Source organism: Pseudomyrmex gracilis, unplaced genomic scaffold, assembly GCF_002006095.1.
Source record: "Pseudomyrmex gracilis isolate BER0280 unplaced genomic scaffold, ASM200609v1 scaffold_339, whole genome shotgun sequence".
Taxonomy (NCBI): Eukaryota; Metazoa; Arthropoda; class Insecta; order Hymenoptera; family Formicidae; genus Pseudomyrmex; species Pseudomyrmex gracilis.
This window is the reverse complement of record NW_018020923.1, coordinates 12,628-36,404: the sequence shown is the minus strand read 5'-3', so window position 1 is coordinate 36,404 and position 23,777 is coordinate 12,628. Positions and strand designations below refer to the sequence as shown.

Below are 23,777 nucleotides of genomic sequence, written 5' to 3'. Positions count from 1 at the left end.
CGAGTAGAACGTGGCGTGTAACTATTCGGAAAGGTATTCCGTTCGAAACGCTGCCATTTTCAGTCGTTATCCCATCGGACGGGCATTCTCGAATGATAGTTCCCGGAAAGAATCGGACAGCTTTCGCGAGGTGCATCGCGAGCGCGAGGAGCGGAAAGTCGTTTTCGATCCCCGGGACTATATACGGGGAAAGACTGTGGCATCGCGCGTCGTGATTGGAAAAGACTGCTACCGCTTGTTTCCGCGCGCGTAAAAACGAGTAAGCCGATTTCAAAAGAATCGATTCCCGTGATTGCCCAGAAGATGCGCGCGACATTGTCTATCGAATTCTACACGGCCAACTATCTCGAAAATTCTCAATTTTTCGATCGCGAGAGAGAAAAAGACGAGAGTCTCATTAACGAAAATAGAACTCGATGCGCGGAAAATCCAATGTGCGAAAACTTTTGCATTCTAATTGCACGCGGAATTCTCTACGCGCGCTCTTCTTTTTTTCTCCCCCCCCTCCCCCTCCTTCGTTCTTTATTATGTTTTTATTCAAATAATCTACCGGAGAGCAAAATGCGCGCTTCTCGTAGAGCTTCTCGTTTTTCCGTCTCCCGACTCGCAGAGGGAAGGTTTCTTCTTCCTTTGTTGGCAAGAAAAACGAGAGAGTAGAGTAAGGTTCTTCGGGATTTGAACCCATTTCGTCGGCGACAGATGTCGGTTATTGGAAGGAGATATCTCCTTTTTTGTTTTTCAGCGCCACGATTGTACGGCGACCGAGTCCCCGTCAAGCTAATAAGGACCACCAGCAGTAAGGTGCGGCAGAAGATCGTCGACACTCACAATTACTTTCGCACGCAAGTGAAGCCACCTGCCGCCAACATGCTTGTCATGGTAAGGACTTCATTCGTATTCCTTTCTAACAAGGAGAAAATTTTTCAGATGGGTCAGTCGGAACGAACGCTGCGTTCGCAAGCGCCTTTTCAAGGCGCGTCGAATCGCAACTCTCTCTGTTCGATTTTTTTTTCTTTTTTTTTTTTATTATCGCTGCGCCAAGTGAGCTGGACTCTCCGTGCGCAATCGATGATTATGAAAAAAAAAAATCAAAGACTCTACCGACAAAATTTATTATTTTGAAGCATTCCCCATGTGCTATACCCGCGTTCGAGCAAATTTGCTTCCGGAAATTTGCACTTGATCACGCGCAATACCCACGTACAACAAGTTTCTCATAAACTTGCTTTGACACATTGCAAAATAGAACGTAATTGCTGTAAAAAAAAAAAATAGAAAAAAAAACATCGATATTTTTGCGGAAGTCAGTACATTTATTCCATTTTTCGTTGATCGACACCTGCGATTCGAGTGACTCGAACTTCAAAGTAAAATTTTTTTTTTTACACAGAAGCAGACGTTACACGCTTCATCGGAACGTTCGCGAGCTTTCGCGGTCGCGCGATACAACCACTTTTCTACAAATTTCATCGCAGATCGTCGCGATATTTCAAAACTTTTCGTTTTTTTTCCTTTTTTTTTTTTTTTTATTCGTTGTCGTTGCAACGCTCGCGGTCGATAGTCGATATTCGAGTACTTTGATGTACTTGTCATTGTTGTATCTCTTCGCGGATAGCGTGTTTCTCTCTCTCTCTCTCTCTCTGCGTTCGCGAACAATAAAATGCAGGAACTTCGGAATTTTATCGATATTATGAGACAATATTAATAGACATGGGTTCGCGATTTTTCTTCGTCGCGATGTTGTTCGCCGCGGGCATTTTACTTTAAGCATTTTCTAAAAAAAAAAAAAAAAACAAAATCTCGATCCTTTTTCAGATCCAACGTGCACCGAGTTTCGTAGAATTTTCTAACGCAAGATTCATGATTGAAATGGCTTTCTTCCCTTCCGTTCTGTTCGAATAATAGCAAACGTCCGCTTTGATGTTTCATCGATTTTCCTGAAATCCCATCTTTCGACGTTTCTTCGGCGCCGTCACTTTTCAAAATGGGATCTTTTTGAATTCCGCGACTCGGACATTTCTGCGATTCTCTTGCTCTCTCTCTCTCTCTCTCTCTCTTTACAGAAATAAGAATAGCTTGTTGACTGGCGCTGTTCCGAGATATCGATTCTCGAATTTCTTCTGGACAGGACTTGACGAGTCGCAATTATGCACATTACTTAATCAGTATCTCAATTTTAAAATTTCATTCCACTAACTCGGCAAATTCAGTTTTCAATAATTGCATGTGTGTGTGCGCGCGCACATTGTATGTTTAATAAAATGAGCTTATTCGAGATAATTTTTTTTTTCCCAAAAAGTTGAACAAAACCATTCGAAGAAATAATTATCGTTCGTCATGGAGAAACAGTTCTCCCGGGAAATGCAAGCGCGAACAGCACAAAAATATCAACAACACAATTCACCTTTCGCGCGCATTTAATTCGAATTTTCGGCAACTTCGCAGTAGATAACGCGCGCTGTTAATTAGACTGATTAAAATTAAGCGACGAAAGCGCTCATTATCTGCTCGTTTCGCGATTTCCCGCATATTCCGTAGAAAATTATCAAAACTGCTGAATGTAAATTCTGTAGCAATTATTGTTATATCTTCCCAGAGCGCGTGCTTTTTCTTCTATTTGATTAATAATATAAAACATGTCAACGACATGCGTATAGAAAATTTAACAAATAATTGATGATTTGATGAGAATTTATTTTTTGCAACTCACTTTCGATCGCGGTTGTAATTAAATAATAAAAATTGTATTGTATATTGAATATACGCGTAATTCTTGCGAAAAAAAAACACAAAAATAAACAAATCACTGACTTGCTCAACGTCCGAATATATTAAATGTGCTATGCATACACAAGAAAAATGACGCGGGACTTTATCAGAGATTTACCTTACGAAAGTGGTTTACTTGATCAGAAAACCGAATTTTCGCAGTTTGCTGCGGAGTACGGCGCACAAGATTTCAATTTCCGCCTTACACATCTCAACATTATTACCCGGTCTGCATACCTAGTAAACATATATGTGCGTACTATATATATATATGTATATATATATTTCGCTCATTTCTCGTTGTTTCTCATCGCGAAATCGGCGTGAAGAATGTGTTAGACGGAAACGCAATATTTACTGATTAATTAATACTATACGTGCACAAAGATAACTTAATGTTTTTTTTTTATAACAAAATAAGAATTATATAATCGCTAATAACGAAATAAAAAGTATACAACTGAATTTATGATCGCGCAGCTTTTTTCCAGAGAGTGTTTTGCAATTTCTGAAATTCATAAGGTCAGATCTCTTTCACTTACCGAAGTTGCCTTTTGGAAAATGTACTTTTATATTTGGGGATGAGAGCAGGTGTCTACGCGGTTAAACCATCTCCGAGTCTCTTTCCCGTTTACTCGTCGTTCCTTTCACGCAGCCAATCTCTAGCTTGGTTATAAGTTACACGACTTCCCACTTAAATTCTTTTCCCGCGGAAACTACCAACGACATCACCGTGAAAGCTACTTTCGGCAAAAGTTATCCCGTAGATGCGATTGTTATCCGGGTTTCTCGGCGAAGCTCGGAGCGCGATATAATTTCTTGGAATATTGGCTGGTATTGAGAATTTATATATACATATATATATATATATATATATATATATATTATATATATATTTTAAATATATAAATTATATATATATATATGTACAAGAGAATATTTTAAATCAAAGTTAACGTGGCGCAAAAAGCAAACATTGTTACATTACAGCTTTCTCTTCTCTTTTAAATAATTATATAATTTATATTAATAATAAATAACTTTTAGTTTTTTTAATTATAACAAATAATATTTATTAAATGTTTATTTATTAAATGTTATTATATTATTATATCACAAACTATTAATTTTATATACAACAAATAAATAATAACAAATAATTTCATCTAATAATCATTATGATAAATCATTATGATACTTTAATCCGATATATGAGCCACTAAAATCTAAAACTTTTTAATTGTATATTATATTCTTAATTGTACATTATATTACCATTAAATATTATTTACGAAATAGTTTTATAATAGTGAAGACAAATAAACTATACCAATAAAAAACGTCATACTTGTTTTTTACTTTAAAAAAATTTCAAGTACAAAATCTTTATACCTCATACTTAAAAAAAACTTACAAAAACTCTTGCAATTTTGCTACATATCTTATAAAGTAGGTTACATGGTCATGTATGGATGGGATATACAACTCAAGGAAAAATTTTAAACTACAAAACTTTTTTTTCCAATAACATCTTCCAATATTTACTTATGCAAAACGCATTAAAAAAAAAAAAAACAAAAACATTATGCATGAACCTTATGTATTATTAATTGATAAATAACAAGCAAAAATGACAAAAAAATGCTTAAGGAAAATGCTGAGATTAAATCGCGGGATAAAAGTTTAGTACTGTTCGCGCAGACGCAAGCGCTGTAATACAGAACATACATCTTAAAACTGTCGTATATCCCAAATGAGATATATAAGACAGCCAGCTAAATATAAAAAAATACGAGAGCTACGTGCTTGCAATTTGCTATATTCTTTATTACCTTTCTTTATTACACTTACATATTGCAACATAACCGCTAAACTTTTTATAAATCTTATAATCATTTTACGTGTCCGTAAAATATAGTTGCCTTACTTACCACGCTAACAAATCGACTAAACTGACAATAATTTCGTTAATATTAATAAAAAAAACTGAAATTACACAATATACCAACGTGATACAAAAGTACTTAACAAAGTAGTTGTGACGCGCAAATGATTCTCGCTCTTATTTTTTCTGACTTATGCAGCATAAAAAAATCTAGTGCGGTCAAATCCCAAAGTTATTTTATATCAATAACAAAAACCAAAGTAAAACTAAAAGTAATCTGTTCTTTATTGCGACAAAAAAAATACTTACGTAAAACCTTTCTCATAATTGCAGTGAAACAACAAAAGACATCAAAAGACAATTTTATCTAACATATTTAATTTTATATAATTTCTTGACAACTCAACATATTTAGTGACTATGTAACAATTATGTTTATATTAATTTTGCATTAATTCATTAATTTGTGAACAACTGAAAATGGCTAAAAAATAAATAGTCGAAACGTCTTGTTTAAATTTGTTGTAAGTTATTGCAAAACGTTCAGCATTGGTTCGCACTAGCGACCGCGATTTCCTAACGCTTTTCTTGGATTTATCATTTCGAACCGGAAGCCGCCCTTCAAGAGATCTTTAAGTATTTACAAAACTTTAATTTAAAAATACATCACGTTTTTATAGAATTAAATTTTATAATTCAGACGTTTCTTTATAAAAGATGAAAAATAAAGAGTCGCCTTGAAGAGCATAAGTGGAAGAGCGTCGTATAAAAGATTTCCGTTCCAATAGATTCCAAGTTCCTTAAGCGTAATGTAGGCGCGCGCGATATCCGGATATTGCTGCGGCTAACTTTCGATCGTTTTTCATATCGAGTAATCCAGCCGCGCCGTTGCGTCTGTGTTGTTTCATTACGGTGAATTAACGCGGCGCGTACAACATATACATAGTCTCGCTACGTATCCTCGATATCGAGCTCGTAAAGTATAAAAAAAAAAAAAAAAAAAAAAAAGGGAGAGAAATTATGTGGAAAAGCGCTGCGTCTTCTCGCGAAAAAAAAAAAACTCGAGAACGTATAATATTTGCTTCTGTGCGAAATGAATATTATGGTTTTAAAATCTGCTGTATTTGCATATAACGAGCAATTAAGGATCCGCAGGCGAGTTAAGAAACTTTTGCCACGAGTATTTACGTATGCAAGAAAAACTTTGTGTGCCGCTCTCATGACTGCAACCTGTCTTACAAGAATTTAATTAAGTTCCGAGCTTCTTCAAAGTGTAACACACACACACACACACACACACACATATATATACACAACAACGCGAGAGCTTCTCCGAATATTGAAATACTCGGGCAACAGTGACGATAGTTGCTGGCGGAGAGACATCACAGACGCGCGCGCGCGGTCCGTCGCGTATTTTCGTTTCGGAGTGTGATTAATAATTTTTCAAACACTTATTTTCTGTCGTTTCAGAAATGGCACTCGGGTCTGGCGAAGGCAGCGCAGAGATGGGCCGATCGCTGTCTCGGTTTGGTGCACGACAACGCAACCGGTCTGTATTTGGACGGCTTCGGCCAAAGTGGACAAAACATTTTCATAAGCACAAGTCGCACTCTCTGGTGAGATATTAAATTTTGTTTACTTCTAGTTAGCGAGTCGCGTTGCACAGTCGGTATATTTGCACAGGTGTACTCCGAAACGCGCGCTTTATTCCGCGAAAATACGCGGCAGTTTATCTATCACAAATTGTACCGTTAATTGCGAAACCGCTTATATTTACATACGTGTAAGTTAATGGAACTTTGCGAAAAGATATTATCCGAAATGACTGTGCGCGTATATATATATATATATGTACGTAGATAATATCCGATCGCGGAAACGCACGAGAAGAAGTAAATCTCGCTTCCGGGGAGGACGAAATTACGCGATATTGAAAATTGGACTATCAAGAGATGACAATCTCTTCGTTTCTCTCAAGGACGACTGTAGTTCGCGCGTCGTGTCGCGAAAGATTCTATCGCGCTAACGAAAGACGCCTTCTAATTAGAAAATCGGTTTTGTGTCAGCGAAGTTTAAAATTAGATTTACTCGCGGGTGGAAGACGGTCCGTGGTATGTATATACGTACATACGGTATATATAGCGCGGAGTTTCCGTCACGGAGACAAGAGCTTTACAAACATCAGCGACGCGAGAGAGAGAGAGAGAGTCGCTTTAACATCGCACGCAGAGAGGATATAGTCCGTCACGTGAAATCGGTTCAGCGAGCCATGCTTCATCGGAATGTTGCAGGAACTTCCCCATCAGAATGTGGTACATGGAGTATAGGGACTTCAAGTACGGGACCAATACGACGAATGAGATCCGCAAGATCGGCCATTACACGCAGGTGGTGTGGGCCACAACGCATCTAGTCGGATGCGGAGTGAGCCATTGCACCGGCGGCAAGGGCCCGCTCGGCGAGGACTTCTACATGTACGTTTGCAACTATGCTCCGAGGTATGTCCCAATTCGAATTCATACGCGCGCGTGTTACTATCTCACATTCTGCATGTATCATCGTGCAAGTAGATCAAGCGTCGCATTCTTCTCCTGAAAAGAGAGGATGCATTCGCGATCAATTGGTCTTCTACGCGTGCACGGTAAACAAGGAAAATGTTAACTTTAATGTTAGCGAACATCCTGAGACTTATTTTTTCTATATTATCCTAAAGAAGATTTATCCTAAATTTAAGTTGAATTAACTCGCGTTCGTCACGTGTTACTTTATTGACAAATTAGTAATGTTAAGTAATTGACACAATACATTTGTTATATAATTGCAATAATTTACATTTATATTTGTTATTTTGATTTTAAGTGTGATGTAAGAATAAAATACAATAATTTAAAAACCACATGGAAAAGAGTAGTTACAATAATCTCGTAAAAAACGTACTTTGAAAAACATTTACTTTTTGTGTTAAATTAGTAATTATTATTTTAACTTTGACTTTAAATAAATTTGATTATTTCAAATTTGATTAGTTGTATGTCAAAAAAGTGACTGTCTTAAGATTTACTTTAACATTTCCCAGAATGTTTAATTGACTCTGAGACATGTAGATTAATTAAAATAATTTTATTAATAATCGTATAAAAGCACTCAAAATAATATTTCATTTCTAAATGACGCAAAATGTTAGATTGTTTGAAGTTGACATAAATTTAACACACAAAATCGTTACAAAAATAATAACATATCGGTTAGTATGTTAATTTTACATTGAAGTAATAATTAAAACGAGAGGTAAATACAAGAAAAGTTTAATATATACGCATGATGTTTTACTGTGTGTGCAGTATAAATATCTCTTTAATATTAGTATATTAAATATATTGCTCAAATATATAAACTACATAACTACTTTTATATAATACACAATTATATTATTTACACATTAATAATTTGTCTTGCTTATATAATCGTTGATATATTAATAGATACACGTAATTTGTATTATATAATATAAAATTATTATTTATACAATAATAATTTGTCTTGCTTAAATAATTGTTGTATTATTAACAGATACGCGTAATTTATACGTGTTAAAATAATATGTTTTTCGTAATTCGCGTTCGCAGCAGACCCGACATAGATTTCAATCATTTCTGATCTCAATCGTGTTTTCAAACATGATTGTATTAATTATATTGGCGGTGCATAAGGTAACAATGTGATCATTTTCGCCGGAAAGCGTGCCGTGTATACCGTTGACTTATGATACACAGCTGTTTCTCTGTGTAACGGCAATTGCAATTGGGCCACAAGTAGAACTTAGTTCATTAGCATGGAATTGACGCAATAATTTGCTGGAGGGAAACGCGGATTGGAACGGTTAACCGTAAACTTGGGCGAAAGTAGCGCGCGAGACATCGTCAAAGCGGCCTTAGCTACGTCGAAACATTCGCGCGTCGAAAGAGAGGTCAAAGCTGATTGTTGAAGCATTAACGAAAGTAGAATAAATAAGAGAGAAAGAAGAAGAGCGTGAGAGAGAGAGAGAGAGAGAGAACGGAAACCAAGGGAAAATGCTTGATTAAAGTGCGCCAACAATCCATTCTTTGTACAGCACTACTTAGCAACGGTGGTCACATTTAAACAAGAACTTCGTTCACAGCAATGTGTATTATAGTTAACGTCCAAAATAGTTATTTTGTGCCGAAACGTCTCGAAAATGTTTTTGTCTTTCAAAAGATTGTTCAAGAAAATTATTTATTATTAAAACTTGATATTAATAACAAGAAAATTGATGTAATTATTACACATCTAGGACGCGCTAAATTAGAGGAGACCAGGAGAGCAGGTGTTTTTTGGCAGTGTGTTTCGTCTTTATATTAAAGCGTTTGTAACATAAAACCATTGTGTTTCGCGTTTCTTTCTTCTTCGTTGTGTTGCAATAAATTTGAAAACAAATCACATCGTCAACCTCTCTTGCCTCTTACGCCAATTTGTTTCGGTCTCCTTTACTTAAGGTTCATTCGCATCTCGAATATTGCAATTTTTATATAATTTATCGTCACGCGGGCAAACACACACTATTTTAAGCGTATTCGGTAATAAACTTTTTTCCCACGGACTTGATTACTGTCGCGAGCCCTTTTGCACAAAACTAAAAGTAACCAATATGCGTTCGTAAGCTCGCGCGAGACTGGCGTGTAAGCTTTTCCCTAGACACGCTGAAATATATGTAAATCCTATATTTATATAATATACGTAAGAAAGAGAGGGAGAGAGAGAGAGAAAGAGAGAGAGAAAGAGAAAGAGAGAGAGAGAGACAAGGAGAATGTACGTAACCCGCTTGGGGAAAATAGGTGGAACGCGGTAAGCAAGGAAAACAAGGAAAACTGGTGACACCAGTAGTGCGGTATATATGCAGCGTCAGCGCGAGTTATAGCTCGTTCGTCTTTGTCATGCCTATTGTGGCACTTAGACGACTCTCTTTGTCACCAGATATGGCGCGCTTTCTCAGCGCATTTATGGTTTTCGTTCCGACTACCGCGGATACAAAGTGCGCATACAAGATGTTCAATGCGAAACTTATGTACGATACGTACGCGAATAAGAATTTTTCGCATAGAGATTTTCTATAAAAGAATGATTACTTGGTTTTTTTTTTTTTTTTAGAAGCGAGAGAGAAAGGATGAAATTATATAAGATATAAATTAATCAAGATTTAAAAAAATACGCGCGAATAAGAATTTTCCGCAGAGATTTTCTATAAAAGAATGATTACTTGATTGTTTTTTTAGAAGTAAGAAAGAAAGGATGGAAATATATAAAATATATAAATTAATCAAGAGACTTTAGAATATAAAGATAGAAGTGACACAGACTTATATAATATGAAAAAGATATTTATATTATTTAGCGAGAGAGAATAATATTCAAGTTTGTTTTTAAAGAAGCGTCAATTTGACATTTGCCAATAATTTGCGCAAATAAAAAACTTATATTTAATTTTTTTAGAAACAAAAGAGAAGGAAATATGTTCCTCGGCTCGTTTAATATAAACGAATCTCGTTTGTCGCGCGTACAAATATTTCATACGCTTGCTAATATGTCGATTTTATGAAAAAAATCCACAGCGAAGGATTATATTCAATCTCGTTGCTACTCTTGCATTCACGGGCCGAGCTCGTACGACGAGTGAGTGACAATAAATAAATGATTTTCTCCGTCGGCGACATTTCACGCGCGAACGACCCGCGCAATTAGAATACGCTTCGGCCTTCGGCTCGCAATTTATCGCTGCTGCAGTCCGTACAAAAATGCCAGCGACCCAGTTCTGAACTAAGGATTCCTACAAATCGCGACGCTATATATCGCTCATATCGATCCTCCGCAATACGCAGACCCGATAAATTTTCCGCGAGATCCGCACTAATGCGATCGGCGATGAGTTCACCGCAGCTTCATATATTCATGTTACAAGACGAGATACTAACGCACGGATGCATATATACAGTCGTCGTATTAGCTTTTCCGGTGCAAACGCGGAAATTTACCTCCGGATTCATCAGGCTTCTATTTTCGAAACGAATAAAAATCGTTTTGCGCGTGCCTCGCTCTCGTAAAATTCATTTTTAATCGATGTTTGATCTCAAGTTGCGAATTATATTTGAGACCGCGTGTTCTCTCAAAACGTTTACGCGTGAAAAAAAATTCACCAAAAATTCAAGAATAATATAAACAGAGATTTTTTAAGATCGTTCATAATTTTGTGAAATTGCGCAGCACCTCGAATAAGACGCGGGATTTCGCGAAAGAGTCTCTTAGAATCATTTCGTATGCTATTTCATACGTCGATCTGCACCTCCTTGCTAAGCATCGCACATTCTTCAGTAGTGTATTTGACGCCTGACCTATTTCTCGCGAAAAGCGAAGCGCTGGATGGTGGCGCGGTCGTATAGCCGCCGCCGCCGCCGCCGCCATCAGTAGCCCGGGTCCTGAATAAATAAACCGTGTCACGTGTAAGGTGGGCCATCTTATTCCTCCTTTTATCTTGCCGCCGGTTCTCTGCCACCGTCTGTATCTCGTAATTAATTTCGTGGATATATATATATATGTATATATACAGCATGCTGCGGACTTGCCTTTGGAGACGAGTCGCGCGATCGTTTAAGACGCGCGCGCGCGACTCGTTTCCCGAAAAATACTTTGAATGTAAATTCGGTGGCCCATTTGCAAATTGCTCGATAGTCCTTCCAGGAGCTTTTTGTTAATGCGCATAGCTAATGGATAAAACGGCCGAAAGTATTTTTACTCCATTATACGGAAGTATCCTGGAATAAGTGGCAGGGATTATTTTAAGAGACGCAGTTACAACGAGAGCCCAAAGGAATAGATCTTTCTCTCGGAGGGACAATTTTTTTCAAGAACGCGTTGTTCGCGAAGAGTTTCACGTTGGCGATGGCGAGATCTCGCGTGTTTGCAATTGAGTAAATGTTACTTAAAGAGAAGAGATTTAAGCTTGATAAATTTGTTACCGAAACGAATTTATCTCGAGACCGAATTTCCTCAACTAATGTTCGCTTTAATTCACACGTACTAAGCAAACGTGTTAAAATCTCACCTCTTGAGTGTCGGAACGGCTCCGGTCTTCTCGAATTTGACGGGTCCCGGGTTTATTTAATAGAAACGCGAGGGGGCTATGTCTCTCTAAGTATAAGTACACGTTGACGCTCTCAACATATACATACCGTCTCGTAATTCGAACAATGTGTTATGATAATAGCACAAATGCATTGTGTGTGTGGTATGCAAATTGAATAAAACTGGATATTTTGAATCGCAGAAAGAAAAAGATGCTCATCGTATAATTTGAGAATGGCCACAGAAACCACGAGAGAAAATTTTATATATATATACATATATATATATATATATATATATTTCTCTCGACACGAGGTAGCTGCTTTACTCATAAAAGAAAAGAGGGAAATAAGATTTTTCCACGCTGTGAATGTCAAAGTGAATGACAAACTAATATCGCTGACATTAAATTTAAATCTCTCTCTGTCACGCGACAGAAATTCACGTTCCAGTCTTTACATTTTTCACAAGAGAAGAACCGGTGTACTCCGCACTGTAATAGAATTTATGTTTCAATATTTAAAAAATTTGCTGAATAAAATAAATGAGACGACGTTTAATTAAGTTAACATTTTTTTCGCCGCCGAGAGAGAGAGAGAGAGAGAGAGAGAGAGAGAGAGAGAGAGAGAGAGAGAGAGAAGATGGTCATATATAATATATATAAAAATTATGTACACATATTATATTTGCATATTTTTGTTTACGTATTTTGTTTCTCGACGTTCCTCGGGCGATTTCTCTCGCTCCGATACTTGTTCTCTTGTAATCGGTGACACTTCTCTGCTTCACAGTGGAAACTATGCGAGCCGTCTGGGTCTGCCGTACGTAACCGGCAAACCGTGCAGCATGTGCAAGGATCACTGTTCGCGAAGCAAGCTTTGCACGAACGCCTGCTACCACGTTGATCTGTGGTCGAACTGCGCCGAACTGGTCAGAACGTTCGGCTCGTGGGTCTGCGAGACGGACACTCAGGAGGGTCGCGAACGCCGAAAATTCTGCGGTGCGACGTGCAACTGCGAGGATAAGATCTACTATCATCACGGGTAGGAGGGAGATCTTCTTAACACATCGTTTCGGGGTGCATGAATAATTTAATCGTCCTGCTAAAACCAACCTCAGACCTGACGTAAATGGTATGATGGCAGCTAAGTGGCTGCAGATCGTTTGCACGAGGATCGCGCTGTTTCGTTGATGACCTCCATTTGTTTGGTGACGAGCCGGAAAAAAAAAAACGCTTGTCGCGATATTTCGAAAAGGACCTCGTTGGGAGAGAGGCGTAGGGACGAAGGGACGGGGGAGTGGAACGGAATAACATATGGGAATATGGGCACAGACGAAGTGATTGTGGAATTTGTGTGTGCTCTTCTTCGATTTCTCTAGAGGCCTAGACACCGCGGATTTCAAAGGAAGTTGATCGTAACGGATCGATTGAAATCCTACGCAACGCGATTCTAAACGATTATTCTGAACTACGCGTAACGATTCCTTCGAAATTGCAGAGATACATTAGAACACGATCCTCACACAGTCCGTTTGACCCTCGAATTTTCTTCAGGGAATCTGAAACCCTAGGATTCTCTCACGCACACGCAACCGACACGTGATATCACGACAGAATCAAGGACTTTTTGGGTTTGCGAACTTTTTGACACTCTCGATCCCCCGTCAAGCAACTTTTCAGTAGCTTCTCTCCATCTTCCATTTTTGCAAACTTTGAATTATATCATAAACGGCTGATTCAGAACTAACGTTTTACTTGAACTTTTGAATACGCACAGGTTAAGTGATTTCGAAAAACACAAACAAATGTCAATCGATTTTATTTTACATCCGCTTTGTACGTATTCAAAGGAAAAAGAATAATTATATTAATTTTGTCACGAGATAATAATTTTATATCGTGTATATTCTTTCGTTATTTTTATTGTTTTTGTTTCTTTTTTTTTTTTGCTTAATAAATTTATGCGAGGCGAAATTACAATTATACGTATTTCAGAAGCTTATATACAGTTACCAAAATAGGACACCATATATATACACATTTAATGGAACCGTATGAAGATTACAGAAGAACTTGATAAGTCCATTTTTTTTCGATTTTCTGTTTTTCGTGTTATTTGGTAGTTAATATCGAGTATTTTTTAATTATTCAAAACGAGAGGGGAAATTCTTGATAGATTCCGAGATACAAGCATTTGTGTAAAATGTGTAACGGAGAAATGCGTTTTACTTTCAAAATCGCTCTTTTTTAAAATTACGAAAATGTGACTCGTCAAGTTCGTCTCCTGGTGATTTTCATACACATTTAGTGTTTTATTTTTAATATAACCATGCATATTTAGTGATTTGTCTTTAATTCTTACATTAAATATTGACGTTCCACTTTTATCGAATTATCCCAAGAGTTTGTACTCGAAATTGCAAATTATTCTTTAAATAAGCAAATCGGAAAATTTGTTTAGCAGATACGTCTCATTCTGTTTGGTATAATTTTTTTTATCTATTTTATATTGATGCGCATATTTCTCTCACACACATCCGCTCGGACTTGCAATTCTCAACAATATCAGACAAAACTTGTAAATATATAAATCCGGCGAATTACACATATCGAAAAACTGATAATTAATAAAAAAAAAATACGTACTATTAAGTTTATTCATCTACAGTAAGAAGAATAATATGTAAAAATTAAACTAAGAGAAGATGATGCGTCGATGTTTCTTGTCATGATGTAACAAAACACATTTTGAAATTTTCTTTAATTAGTATAATCAATAACACGGCTATTTTTATCTTAGATGTAAAACTACGTATATCTACGCGGTACAACGCGGCTCGGATAAAATCAGGTCGAAAATGTTAAATTTAACTCTTTACCGCGCGCAATTTATTGTAGAGAATTAAATATATATATTTTGAAGATTCTTAAATATTTCAAATGTTATATAAAATCGTAATAAAACAATATATACAAGTGAAAAAAGAAACGAGAAATTTTCGAAAAGTTTAACTGATCGACTGAAGAAGACGATCCTTAAAAATAGTAATTCTTGAAATGTTGCAAAATATTTCCAAATAAATAAATATTAAAAAATTCAAAAAAAATATTATATATTCAAAGCGTTCTGAAAAAATGAGACAAGTTTAACATATAGCGTATACGATTCGATAAAAATATAGCTTGATATAGCGCATAATTCCGATGAAAATTTTGTGTTATCTTTATTGAAATTGAAATTGCGAGCGTATATATATAAAAAAATACGGTAAAGAGTTAAGATAAATTGTGAATCGTAAATTGTACTCAAATAACATGAGTCGAGCAACAATATATGTATGTGACAAATGGCGAGCGTGATCAATGATGTTAGATTGTCAGTACGTAAGAAGTTAAAAAAGTATAATATAGTATATATATATATATATGTAACAATTCAAATAAAATGTTCAAACTGTATTACTTTTTGTCCATTTACAGAATAAACGTCCTGTAAATATTACACTCTGTGATTTCGTTATTTACTTAACCATCGGCACAGCTGCAATTTTAATTCTCTTCATTTCGCATAATCGCTAAAATAATTTGCACGGCTGTAATATTGCATTAACAAAAAAATTATTATAACAACAAACGCGCGTGTTACGCCAGACAATTCGCGCTAACGCGCGTGTAATGTGAAAAAAGAGCTCTTAATCTTTTTGTTGATAAATTTTTTAATGCGACGTTAAATTTTGACCAACGTTTTACCGCGTTTTTGTGAATGAGGAAGATAAGCGACACGTTGCGCAGTTGCGCGACGCCTTTAATCGCGCAGAAATATTTATTCGTTATCAGAGAGAATCGAAGGATTAAGTAGAATTATGTGGCGAATAAATCGATGAGCTTTAAAGGGAAGGGAAGAGCGGATCATCCTCTCTCCTCCCTCCCCTCTCCCCATCCCTCCGCCTCACAGCTTAGGAGAATGCACAGTCGGTGAATTCGAGTTAGTGGTAAACCGAGCGCATGGTCTTTTTGCTTCCAAGAGCTTAGGAATGTTTTTCAAACTATGTCTGAGACACGACAAACTAGCACCAGTACAAACTTTAAGCTCTTTCGAATAGAGTAACTATACTAGGATTTCTTCTTACACGTCTGTGGATATATGTATATATATATATGTATGTATATATATATATTGATTGGGACGCAGCCAATCAATGATACTTTTGCCAGTAATCCCATATCGAGCAGAAATTTCCAACAAAATCATTTTCGTGCCTCATTGCTTTTGCTTGATTTCTCGCGTATAAATTTCAAAATATTAAATTCCATTCACTCAGATAATATCGCGTCTTCCATTCAGCAACATTGGCAAAAAATGTAAAACTCTTAATTAAAAAAAACTGTCAAAGACTTAATAAAAACTTAATAAAAAAAAAAATGTCACAGCGGACATAGATTGCACTTATCAATTCCGATGCGGACGACGCGGGATTGAAGAAATAAAGAATTCTTTTCATATATACTCGATATACAACAAAAAAAAAAAAAAGATATCGCAGACGCAGTATTACACGACGGATTCTTTTTTTAATTTTCTTATCAATTGAAATCGATCTCGGAGAACGATACGGCCGTTCGTTTCCGGTTGTGTCAAAGAGCGAGAACCGATTTCGTCGTAACCCAGGTCTGCCAAGTGGAATAACACCCGTTCGTCGCGGAATTGGGCCGATTCGTCGTCCGTCGAGGCTGACGGGCAAAGCCGAAAGGCCCGTCTAACGCGTATTCCTTTGAACTGATCCCGCAAGGAAAGTTGGCAGGACAAAACGACAGTGCTCCCCCTCCCGTTCCGTTACCGATAATGCTACCACGCGCTCACGTCAAAGATCAACGATTGCATTGTCGTGAGCGAACAATTTCCTTTCGTCCGTCTTTCGAACATTTTTACGAGAAAGAGAGAGAGAGAGAGTGCGATTGAAATCAGTCAGTCGAAGCGGAAGACTCGCTCGCTGAATTTAATCCTTTTTGTAGTACTCTGGTTTCTCGCTAAGAATGACCGGACCTTGCGAAGAACGCCACGAGTGCACGGTAAGAAAGTCTCAGACCGCTTTTATTTTTACGGATCGCTTATTCGCGTGGGGAATAATTTAATCGTTTAAAGAAAGGAACGCGCAATTTCACACGTAAATAATATTTATTAAATTCGGAGTTAAAACGCGTTCTCAGTTTTTTTGCCACGTCAGATAATAAAAAAATTTACAGAAATCTTATCACGTTTCGCGATGAATTTTTAGGGATCTTTTTTTTGTTTTTTTTTAATCCGACACTGCACTCTGATACTTTTCAGCTCGACTCGAATCCACTTTGTCAGTGTGTGACCTAACGCGATCCAACCTGATCTGCTCAACCGAATCTGACCGCACACTCCGGCCGCGTATTTAAAACAGACTTGATCACATTTTTCGATGTTTTTTCTGTTTTTTTTTCTGTTTTTTTTTTTTTTTTTTTTAGTGAATTTGTCAGCCCCGCCGTACCCAACGTTGCACCCATCCTGACCGCACAATTTGTGCGTGAGCTCGAACAATGCAATACGGTCTTGACATACAATAGTGATTCAGTGAATGTAATTTGCCACAGCTTCTCTAAAGCGCGCGCGCCCAGCGCGAGAGGGTTTGATTTATGAACACATTAACTATACGCGGAGCGCTATCATTAGTTGATTGATCGCCAGTAATTAGACTGTAAAGTACTCCACGATTGTGTTCGGTCCTAATTACGCGGGGGAATTTCGTGAAATTCTCGCGTTAAAATTAAAAGGCGCGCCCGCCCGTTGGATTATAGATATATATATTCTTGAAATTTCTGTTCACAAATTGGAAGAAGATCGAGATGAGCGAAATTAAATTCAGCTCACTCTCATTACGTCGTTTTTGCCTTCCTGTCCATCGAGACCGAAGAATCGCAATTTACGGTTTTTTTTGTTTTTGTTTTGCGCTTTCTGTTCTATATTTTCTAGCGACAACGACAAACAAAAAAATATTTCACGCTCCGAAGACGCTTTTTGTGAATTTCGGATTAGTATTCAATTTGTGATTACGCGTCGCTGGCCACCTCTTTCTCTCTTTCACCGTGATGCATAACAACGCGCTCTGTAATTATTTCGTGTCCAAATATCACGCAAACTGGTTTCTTCACAATACGCGATGTGTATGTTCTCGGTGTTTACATATGCAAATTGTTTACACTGTTGCAAATAATTCATCGTAACAAGGGAGAACACGCACGTTTTGTGTGTGTGTGTGTGGGGCGGGGGAGGGGGGAGGAGAATTTCGCGCAACTGCTCGTGGCGCGCGTCTCGATTTGTTATGCTAATTGAATTTTTTCAAGAAAAAACTGACTAACGTTAAATTTTATCGACATACATTCTCCTCCTTTCCCCCCCCCCCCCCGATATCTCGAGCGTGTCCAGATCGATAGTTTCGCGAGCAACTTTTCTTCCGACTCTAATCTTCGTGGTAGTGCATTTATTTCAGGAGTCCGCGTTTATCGAAGGGATAAAAGTGAGATTTTCAAAGAAATTCTTAAATTGTACACCTCTGATGTCAAGAACTTTTTCACCCCGTGTTTCATCGTTCTATATATTTTCTTCCATCCGCGATCTTATTTCTGTTTCCCAGTCGCTTTATTTATAGATTTTAGTTTTTTCCAGATCGGTAAATTCGCGCAGCAACATTTTCAACCCTGAGAAAATAACTAACGGAACGTTCGTATGCGCTTGTGTAAAAAGAAAATCTTTCCGTAATAAAAATAAAAGATTTTTGTTTAAACCGACTGAGTTCCGAGAATCTGCGCGATTTTCTGTATCTGTGTTTTGAAATGTGTATCTATATGTATATATCGCGCGCGCAAAAACGTAGTTTAAGTAGTTTGTCGTAGCTGCAGAAACGGCCTCACGCACAAATGCTGCTGAATTGAAATCGGGGGCCCTATCAGGGCGATCGGTCGAGGCGGTTTTGGTCAAGAGAAGAAGGATTGGAGAGAGGCATTCGATATTTTCGCCGTTCCGCCGACGTAATATCTCGCGCGCCGGCGAGCGGAACCGGAAACTAACCCCCCCGGCAGAGGCGAAGCTGACGCAGGCTTCCGATTCGGTGCGCCTCGGACCATAACGCGTCGCCTTATACACCGGTGGATGCAGAGCATAAGGTAAGTTTCTCGCAACGGCGGAAACGCGCCGTCAGCGTGAGTCCGGGATAGAAGGAAGGAGGAAGAGAGGGAAGGAGGAGGGTGTAAATCAGAGGGTTTCTCATCGCCGAGCACGAAAGCGAGAGGAGACGGCCGCGCTATCGACGGCCGCGCACGTAAATTATCCGCGACATTTTGCCCAATTGAGCGGAAAGTTAAATTGCAGCTCTCCCGGCGCGTCGCTCGCGCTCGCGCGCGAACGAGAAGCGTATGTTGTGCACACGCCGTGCATACAAAGCTAAAACTTTTTTCTGTATCTCTGTAACGCGAAGCTAGTTTTTTCGCATCTAGATAAACAACAAAATATGTGAGCTCAAAAAAATTTCAATTTTTACGAAAAAAAAATATTAATAACAAGTTTGAAATTATGGATGTGTACACGTTCAAAATGGAGTAATAAATTCAACGACGCGCGACAAAACTTTCGATACGCAACGCGCGCGCATAATTTCCGCCGTTTACGTGTTATATATAAATATATATATATGTATATTAGAGTATGTAAAATTTATTGAGAACAAATTTAATTTTTTCTTGTTGTTAAACTTGTTCTTAATTGTTTTTCCGAACATTCTCGGAACTCTCTGCTATGTGAAAAACAAATGATCAAAAAATAATTCTAAAAGACACGGAGAAAATTTGTTTTTCTCCTTGGTCTTTTGAACGTTTTACAAAAAAGAATATGCGAGAAAATTTGTTTACCGCACATGTGGAGCGGGCGCTGCACGGGGGGAGCCGATACACGGAGCGCGAATTCTCGCGAACATATTGATACCCAGGGAATGAGGAGAATCTAAGTCTTTTGAATATAACGGAAGGGAAGATTGTTGCGCGCGATAGCCAACTTGGGAGCGCGGCGCGCGCGGTCTCGTTTTCGGATACAGCGCGGAATTCTTCCGCGGTGAAAAGAAGCGATAAAAATGCTAAGCGCAGCGAAAATATGAGATGCAGACTTCCTTGTTCAATTTTTTTTTTTTTTTTTTTTTTTCTTCTACTCCCGCTCTCGTTGCATTATACAAGGATGTACGGTAAAGTACGTGATATAAATTTGAGAGAGCATTCTGTAAAATGCGAAAAAGTTTCTTTGGATCCGCGCGCGCGATCCAAAAAAATCGAAATCCTCTTAAACCGTCGGCCGCGGCTAGAGCGAGAGCGGCTAAATTCTTAACTTTAAATCCTTTCGCGGTACATGTTCTTAAAACTTGCCTCTCTCAGATCCCTGACACTTAGCGCTTCTCTTCACACTTTGTTCTTTTATTCCCCCCCCCCGCCCCCGTTTCCCCTTCTCTCTCTATAGATTTACACAAATTTTTTCTCATGTTACATGTATTTCCGGTAAACAGTTCGAACAATTATAGATTTTCTCGCGCGCGCGTTTTCCTCTCCTTTGTTTTTCAATTCTTGAAAATCTCAGCTCTCTCTCTCTCTCTCTTCTGTAAACTTTTGCATTTTTCCCTAGATAGCACTTGTCATGCTGAGTTAAGAGCGCGCGCGCGCGTGACCACCAATATGTCTGCGCATCGCGGTAATATTTCACCGCGATGGGAGCTGCCATACAACAACGACATTGACGAACGGCAGTGACTGATGTTGCTGGAAAGTCGACGCGGCGTCTTTGGGGCAAAAAGCTTCGGGACTGCTTCGTTTATGGAAGTCGAGCTTCGTGCCGCGAAAGTTCTTCGGAGAAGGACGACTCGCGTGACGCGGCAAATTGCAAATTGACGGAATTCGTTGAAATTAGGTCGGCATTGACGTTAAAACGCGTGAGAAATTTCCCGCTGCAGCTGCTTTTGCGGATGATAGGAGAGTATATTTACGCGATTTATGTTGCTTATTTACAGAATAAATAAAAAAAAAAAAAAACATCTTTCTCCGAGTCTTAAACTTCCGGAAAATAATTTTTTATAGCAACATCCGAATTTTTATCTTACGTTGTTTTTATGTTTTTGTTGACAATTGTTTTGTCGCATTAAGTTTTGTTGGCGCGTTTTGCCGGATCAAATAAATGCCCGAACCACTTCGTGTCTTTTTCTTTCAAAACGATTTCTTTCTTTTATTCATTAAGCGTCGCTTAAATTATCGGAGCTTTCGCGGAGTTTCAATGCTTTCACTCGATTTACCTGCTGCGCTTCTTCGAAAAGGCAAATCAGATAAGGTTTATCACCGTGTTCAGCAATGGCTAGTCTGCAATTTGCATCGTATAAAAACATGGTTTTTAAGTAAGAAGAACGTAGTAAGTACCTTTTTCTCTCTCAATGAAAGAATCACGTGCGGAAAAAGCCACTGCAACGAAATGCATTGCGTGTTATGCAAAAATGATATTGATTTGGCGGCTGTACGTTTTTTTTTTTTTTTTTTTTTTTCAACAAGTTAGCGAAAATGTCAATTTAATTGCGATAAAAATCTTCTCTACTCGACCAGAAATATTTTCGCCCACTATTTTTTTCACACAATTTCGCTCAGCTAGTTTTGTATATTTTATCGACCTTTTTCCAGCAAAATTTTATTTATCACGATGTGCAAAGAACATCTGCCGTTTATTTTTGACAGACGGTTTGTTAAATAATCCACAACGAATTTTCTCTCTCATCTCTAATCCAATTTTTTTTTTTTTTTTTTTTTTGATTTCTCTCCTTTTGCGATATGAAACAATTTGAATGAACAATCGCTTAGTCTTTTTTCAACAATGTATGAGAAATACATGTTGTGTGATATATGTTTTAAACGGAGCGAAATATGCAAACTTCCGTTATAAGCGATATTAAATTTTGCCAGAAACCAGATGTCGGATATTGCACGAGCCCTGATTTTGTGATCGAGTTAGAAACCTGATTTTCGAGTTAGAAACTAAACTTTGTGTTTACTACAAATATATTAACAAATTACAATAAAACCTTAATCTAACAAAGAGAAATTTTTCGTAATATGACATGTTTCTTTTGTGTATGATCGTTTATTTGCGATTATTAATGTTGAATTATTCGATAATTAATAATATGTTTATTCTCCGTTTATATGAAATACGAAAGCAAATGATTTACGCGACGATTTATGTCGGATATGTGAAAATTTTTTTAATATTAGCTGTCATTTTATTTGTGAATTGAGCGAGCCGTTTGAAATGACATTAGGGATTTTTCGTTACTGAGCGTTCGGCTAATTTTCTACGTTCCTGCACGTTTAATTGCCGTGATTATCAGGAAAATGTTGTCATACGATTACACGGGTTATATATCCCTGGAGTAAATCATTCGACGGTATTTTATGGCAATCGATGTCATTTTATCGAATTTTGAAGCTGCGCATTAATAATTCGTGCTAATTAGCGGGAACCACTGGTGCATCACCTCATCAACCTTGATACGTTGACGTTTATGTTGCTTCATAGACACTCTCATTTTCGGTGACTATCGATCAATTATTTTCCGACACTTGTATTTGTAAATAAAAAACCAAAAACTGTTTGTAAGAAATAAACTCGCAAGAGAAAATAAACGAACGCTTTTTAACGAACCGAGAAAGATTCTCCGTAACATAATTCTCTCGTTCGTCAATAAGTAAATGAATTTTTCTATCTCATCGTTAATTTCTCGCTCGACGTAAAACCATCGTAATGAAAGCAATTAATAACGTTCCTTTTACGCGTCATCACAGTATAACACATAACATAAAATTTTTTGAACAAATAAAATAATATAAAATTTTATGATAAATGTATTGTGTTTTATTGCAACAACAAAAAAATACGATTTTTGTTATTAAAATAATTCAACTCGAAATGTGATACGCGTGATTATTACCAAAGATAAAACTCGCATAAAAGAAGATATATATATAGACTAAAGAATATAACATTATAAAATATTCAGCCTTTTAATTTCAGCTTTTTGTGCAAGTGTTGTATAATTTTATATTAATTAATATAAAATTAATATAAATATACACTCGGCGGGCTGAATAATATTTGTGAAATCTTAGAAGAACATCGTTAAAAAGTTGTTTAACTTGGTTAACTAATATTAATAGCGCCTAACTAATACTTATTATATTTAGTTATAATTAATATTAATCAAGAGAACAACACAGCATATCCACCTATACATATATCATTAACTTTGCCGTTTTTATTTACGTGTATAACACATAACTCAATTTTTCGAACAAACGTCATATAAAATTTTGTAATAAATTGTATTTGTTTTATTATAATAAACTATACGGGGTTTTGTGAAAATAATTCAACTCGAAATGTGACAACTTCTCTACTTCTTCCAATTCTTGATTTTTCCTCTCGAAAAAAAAAGCAGCAGCTTTGTGGTCAATGGTATTTTCAGTACAATCGGAGCGGTGTATGTCTTTGCAAGCCGGACTATAGAATTCAGGACGGCTTCCGAGATTCTCTTGCATGTTTTACAGAAAATGTAACAGGAACATAAGGAAATGGAAGAGGGAGATCTGGCATACCAGACTGTTTGTTTCGCGTGCAAGCAGTCTCTTTTGTTTTATCAGCTACAACTCTTCTTAGCAACCCGAGAGAAGGAGAGAGAGAGAGAGAGAAAGCAGCTGAAGCTGACAGCCGGATAACGTCCGCATTTATATGCGCCTACATATGTACCGTGTCTTGTCGGGTAATATCGGATAAATAATGCGTGTCAGATCTGCGCTTTTGTGCGCTCGTGTATTTAACATCGTGTGTGGATTCTACTTACGACGCGTCTTGATTTTCAAATCGACATTGCGAGTGTTTTTAGAACAGTC

General features: G+C 37.4%; 1 protein-coding gene across 5 annotated transcripts in view; it reads left to right on the top strand.

Moving 5' to 3' along the window:
• LOC109860167 (cysteine-rich secretory protein 2-like) overlaps positions 1-14,893 on the top strand; it is a 52,308-nt gene extending 37,415 nt beyond the window's left edge. For all 5 annotated transcript variants that reach the window (XM_020439068.1, XM_020439071.1, XM_020439070.1 and 2 more), the window contains 4 exons: positions 743-879; positions 6,128-6,273; positions 6,949-7,155; positions 12,583-14,893. In XM_020439068.1, the coding sequence (XP_020294657.1) occupies positions 743-879; positions 6,128-6,273; positions 6,949-7,155; positions 12,583-12,838 (746 nt within the window). In that variant the 3' untranslated portion in view covers positions 12,839-14,893. The remainder of the gene's footprint in view (positions 1-742; positions 880-6,127; positions 6,274-6,948; positions 7,156-12,582) is intronic.
• Positions 14,894-23,777: the final 8,884 nt, after the last annotated feature.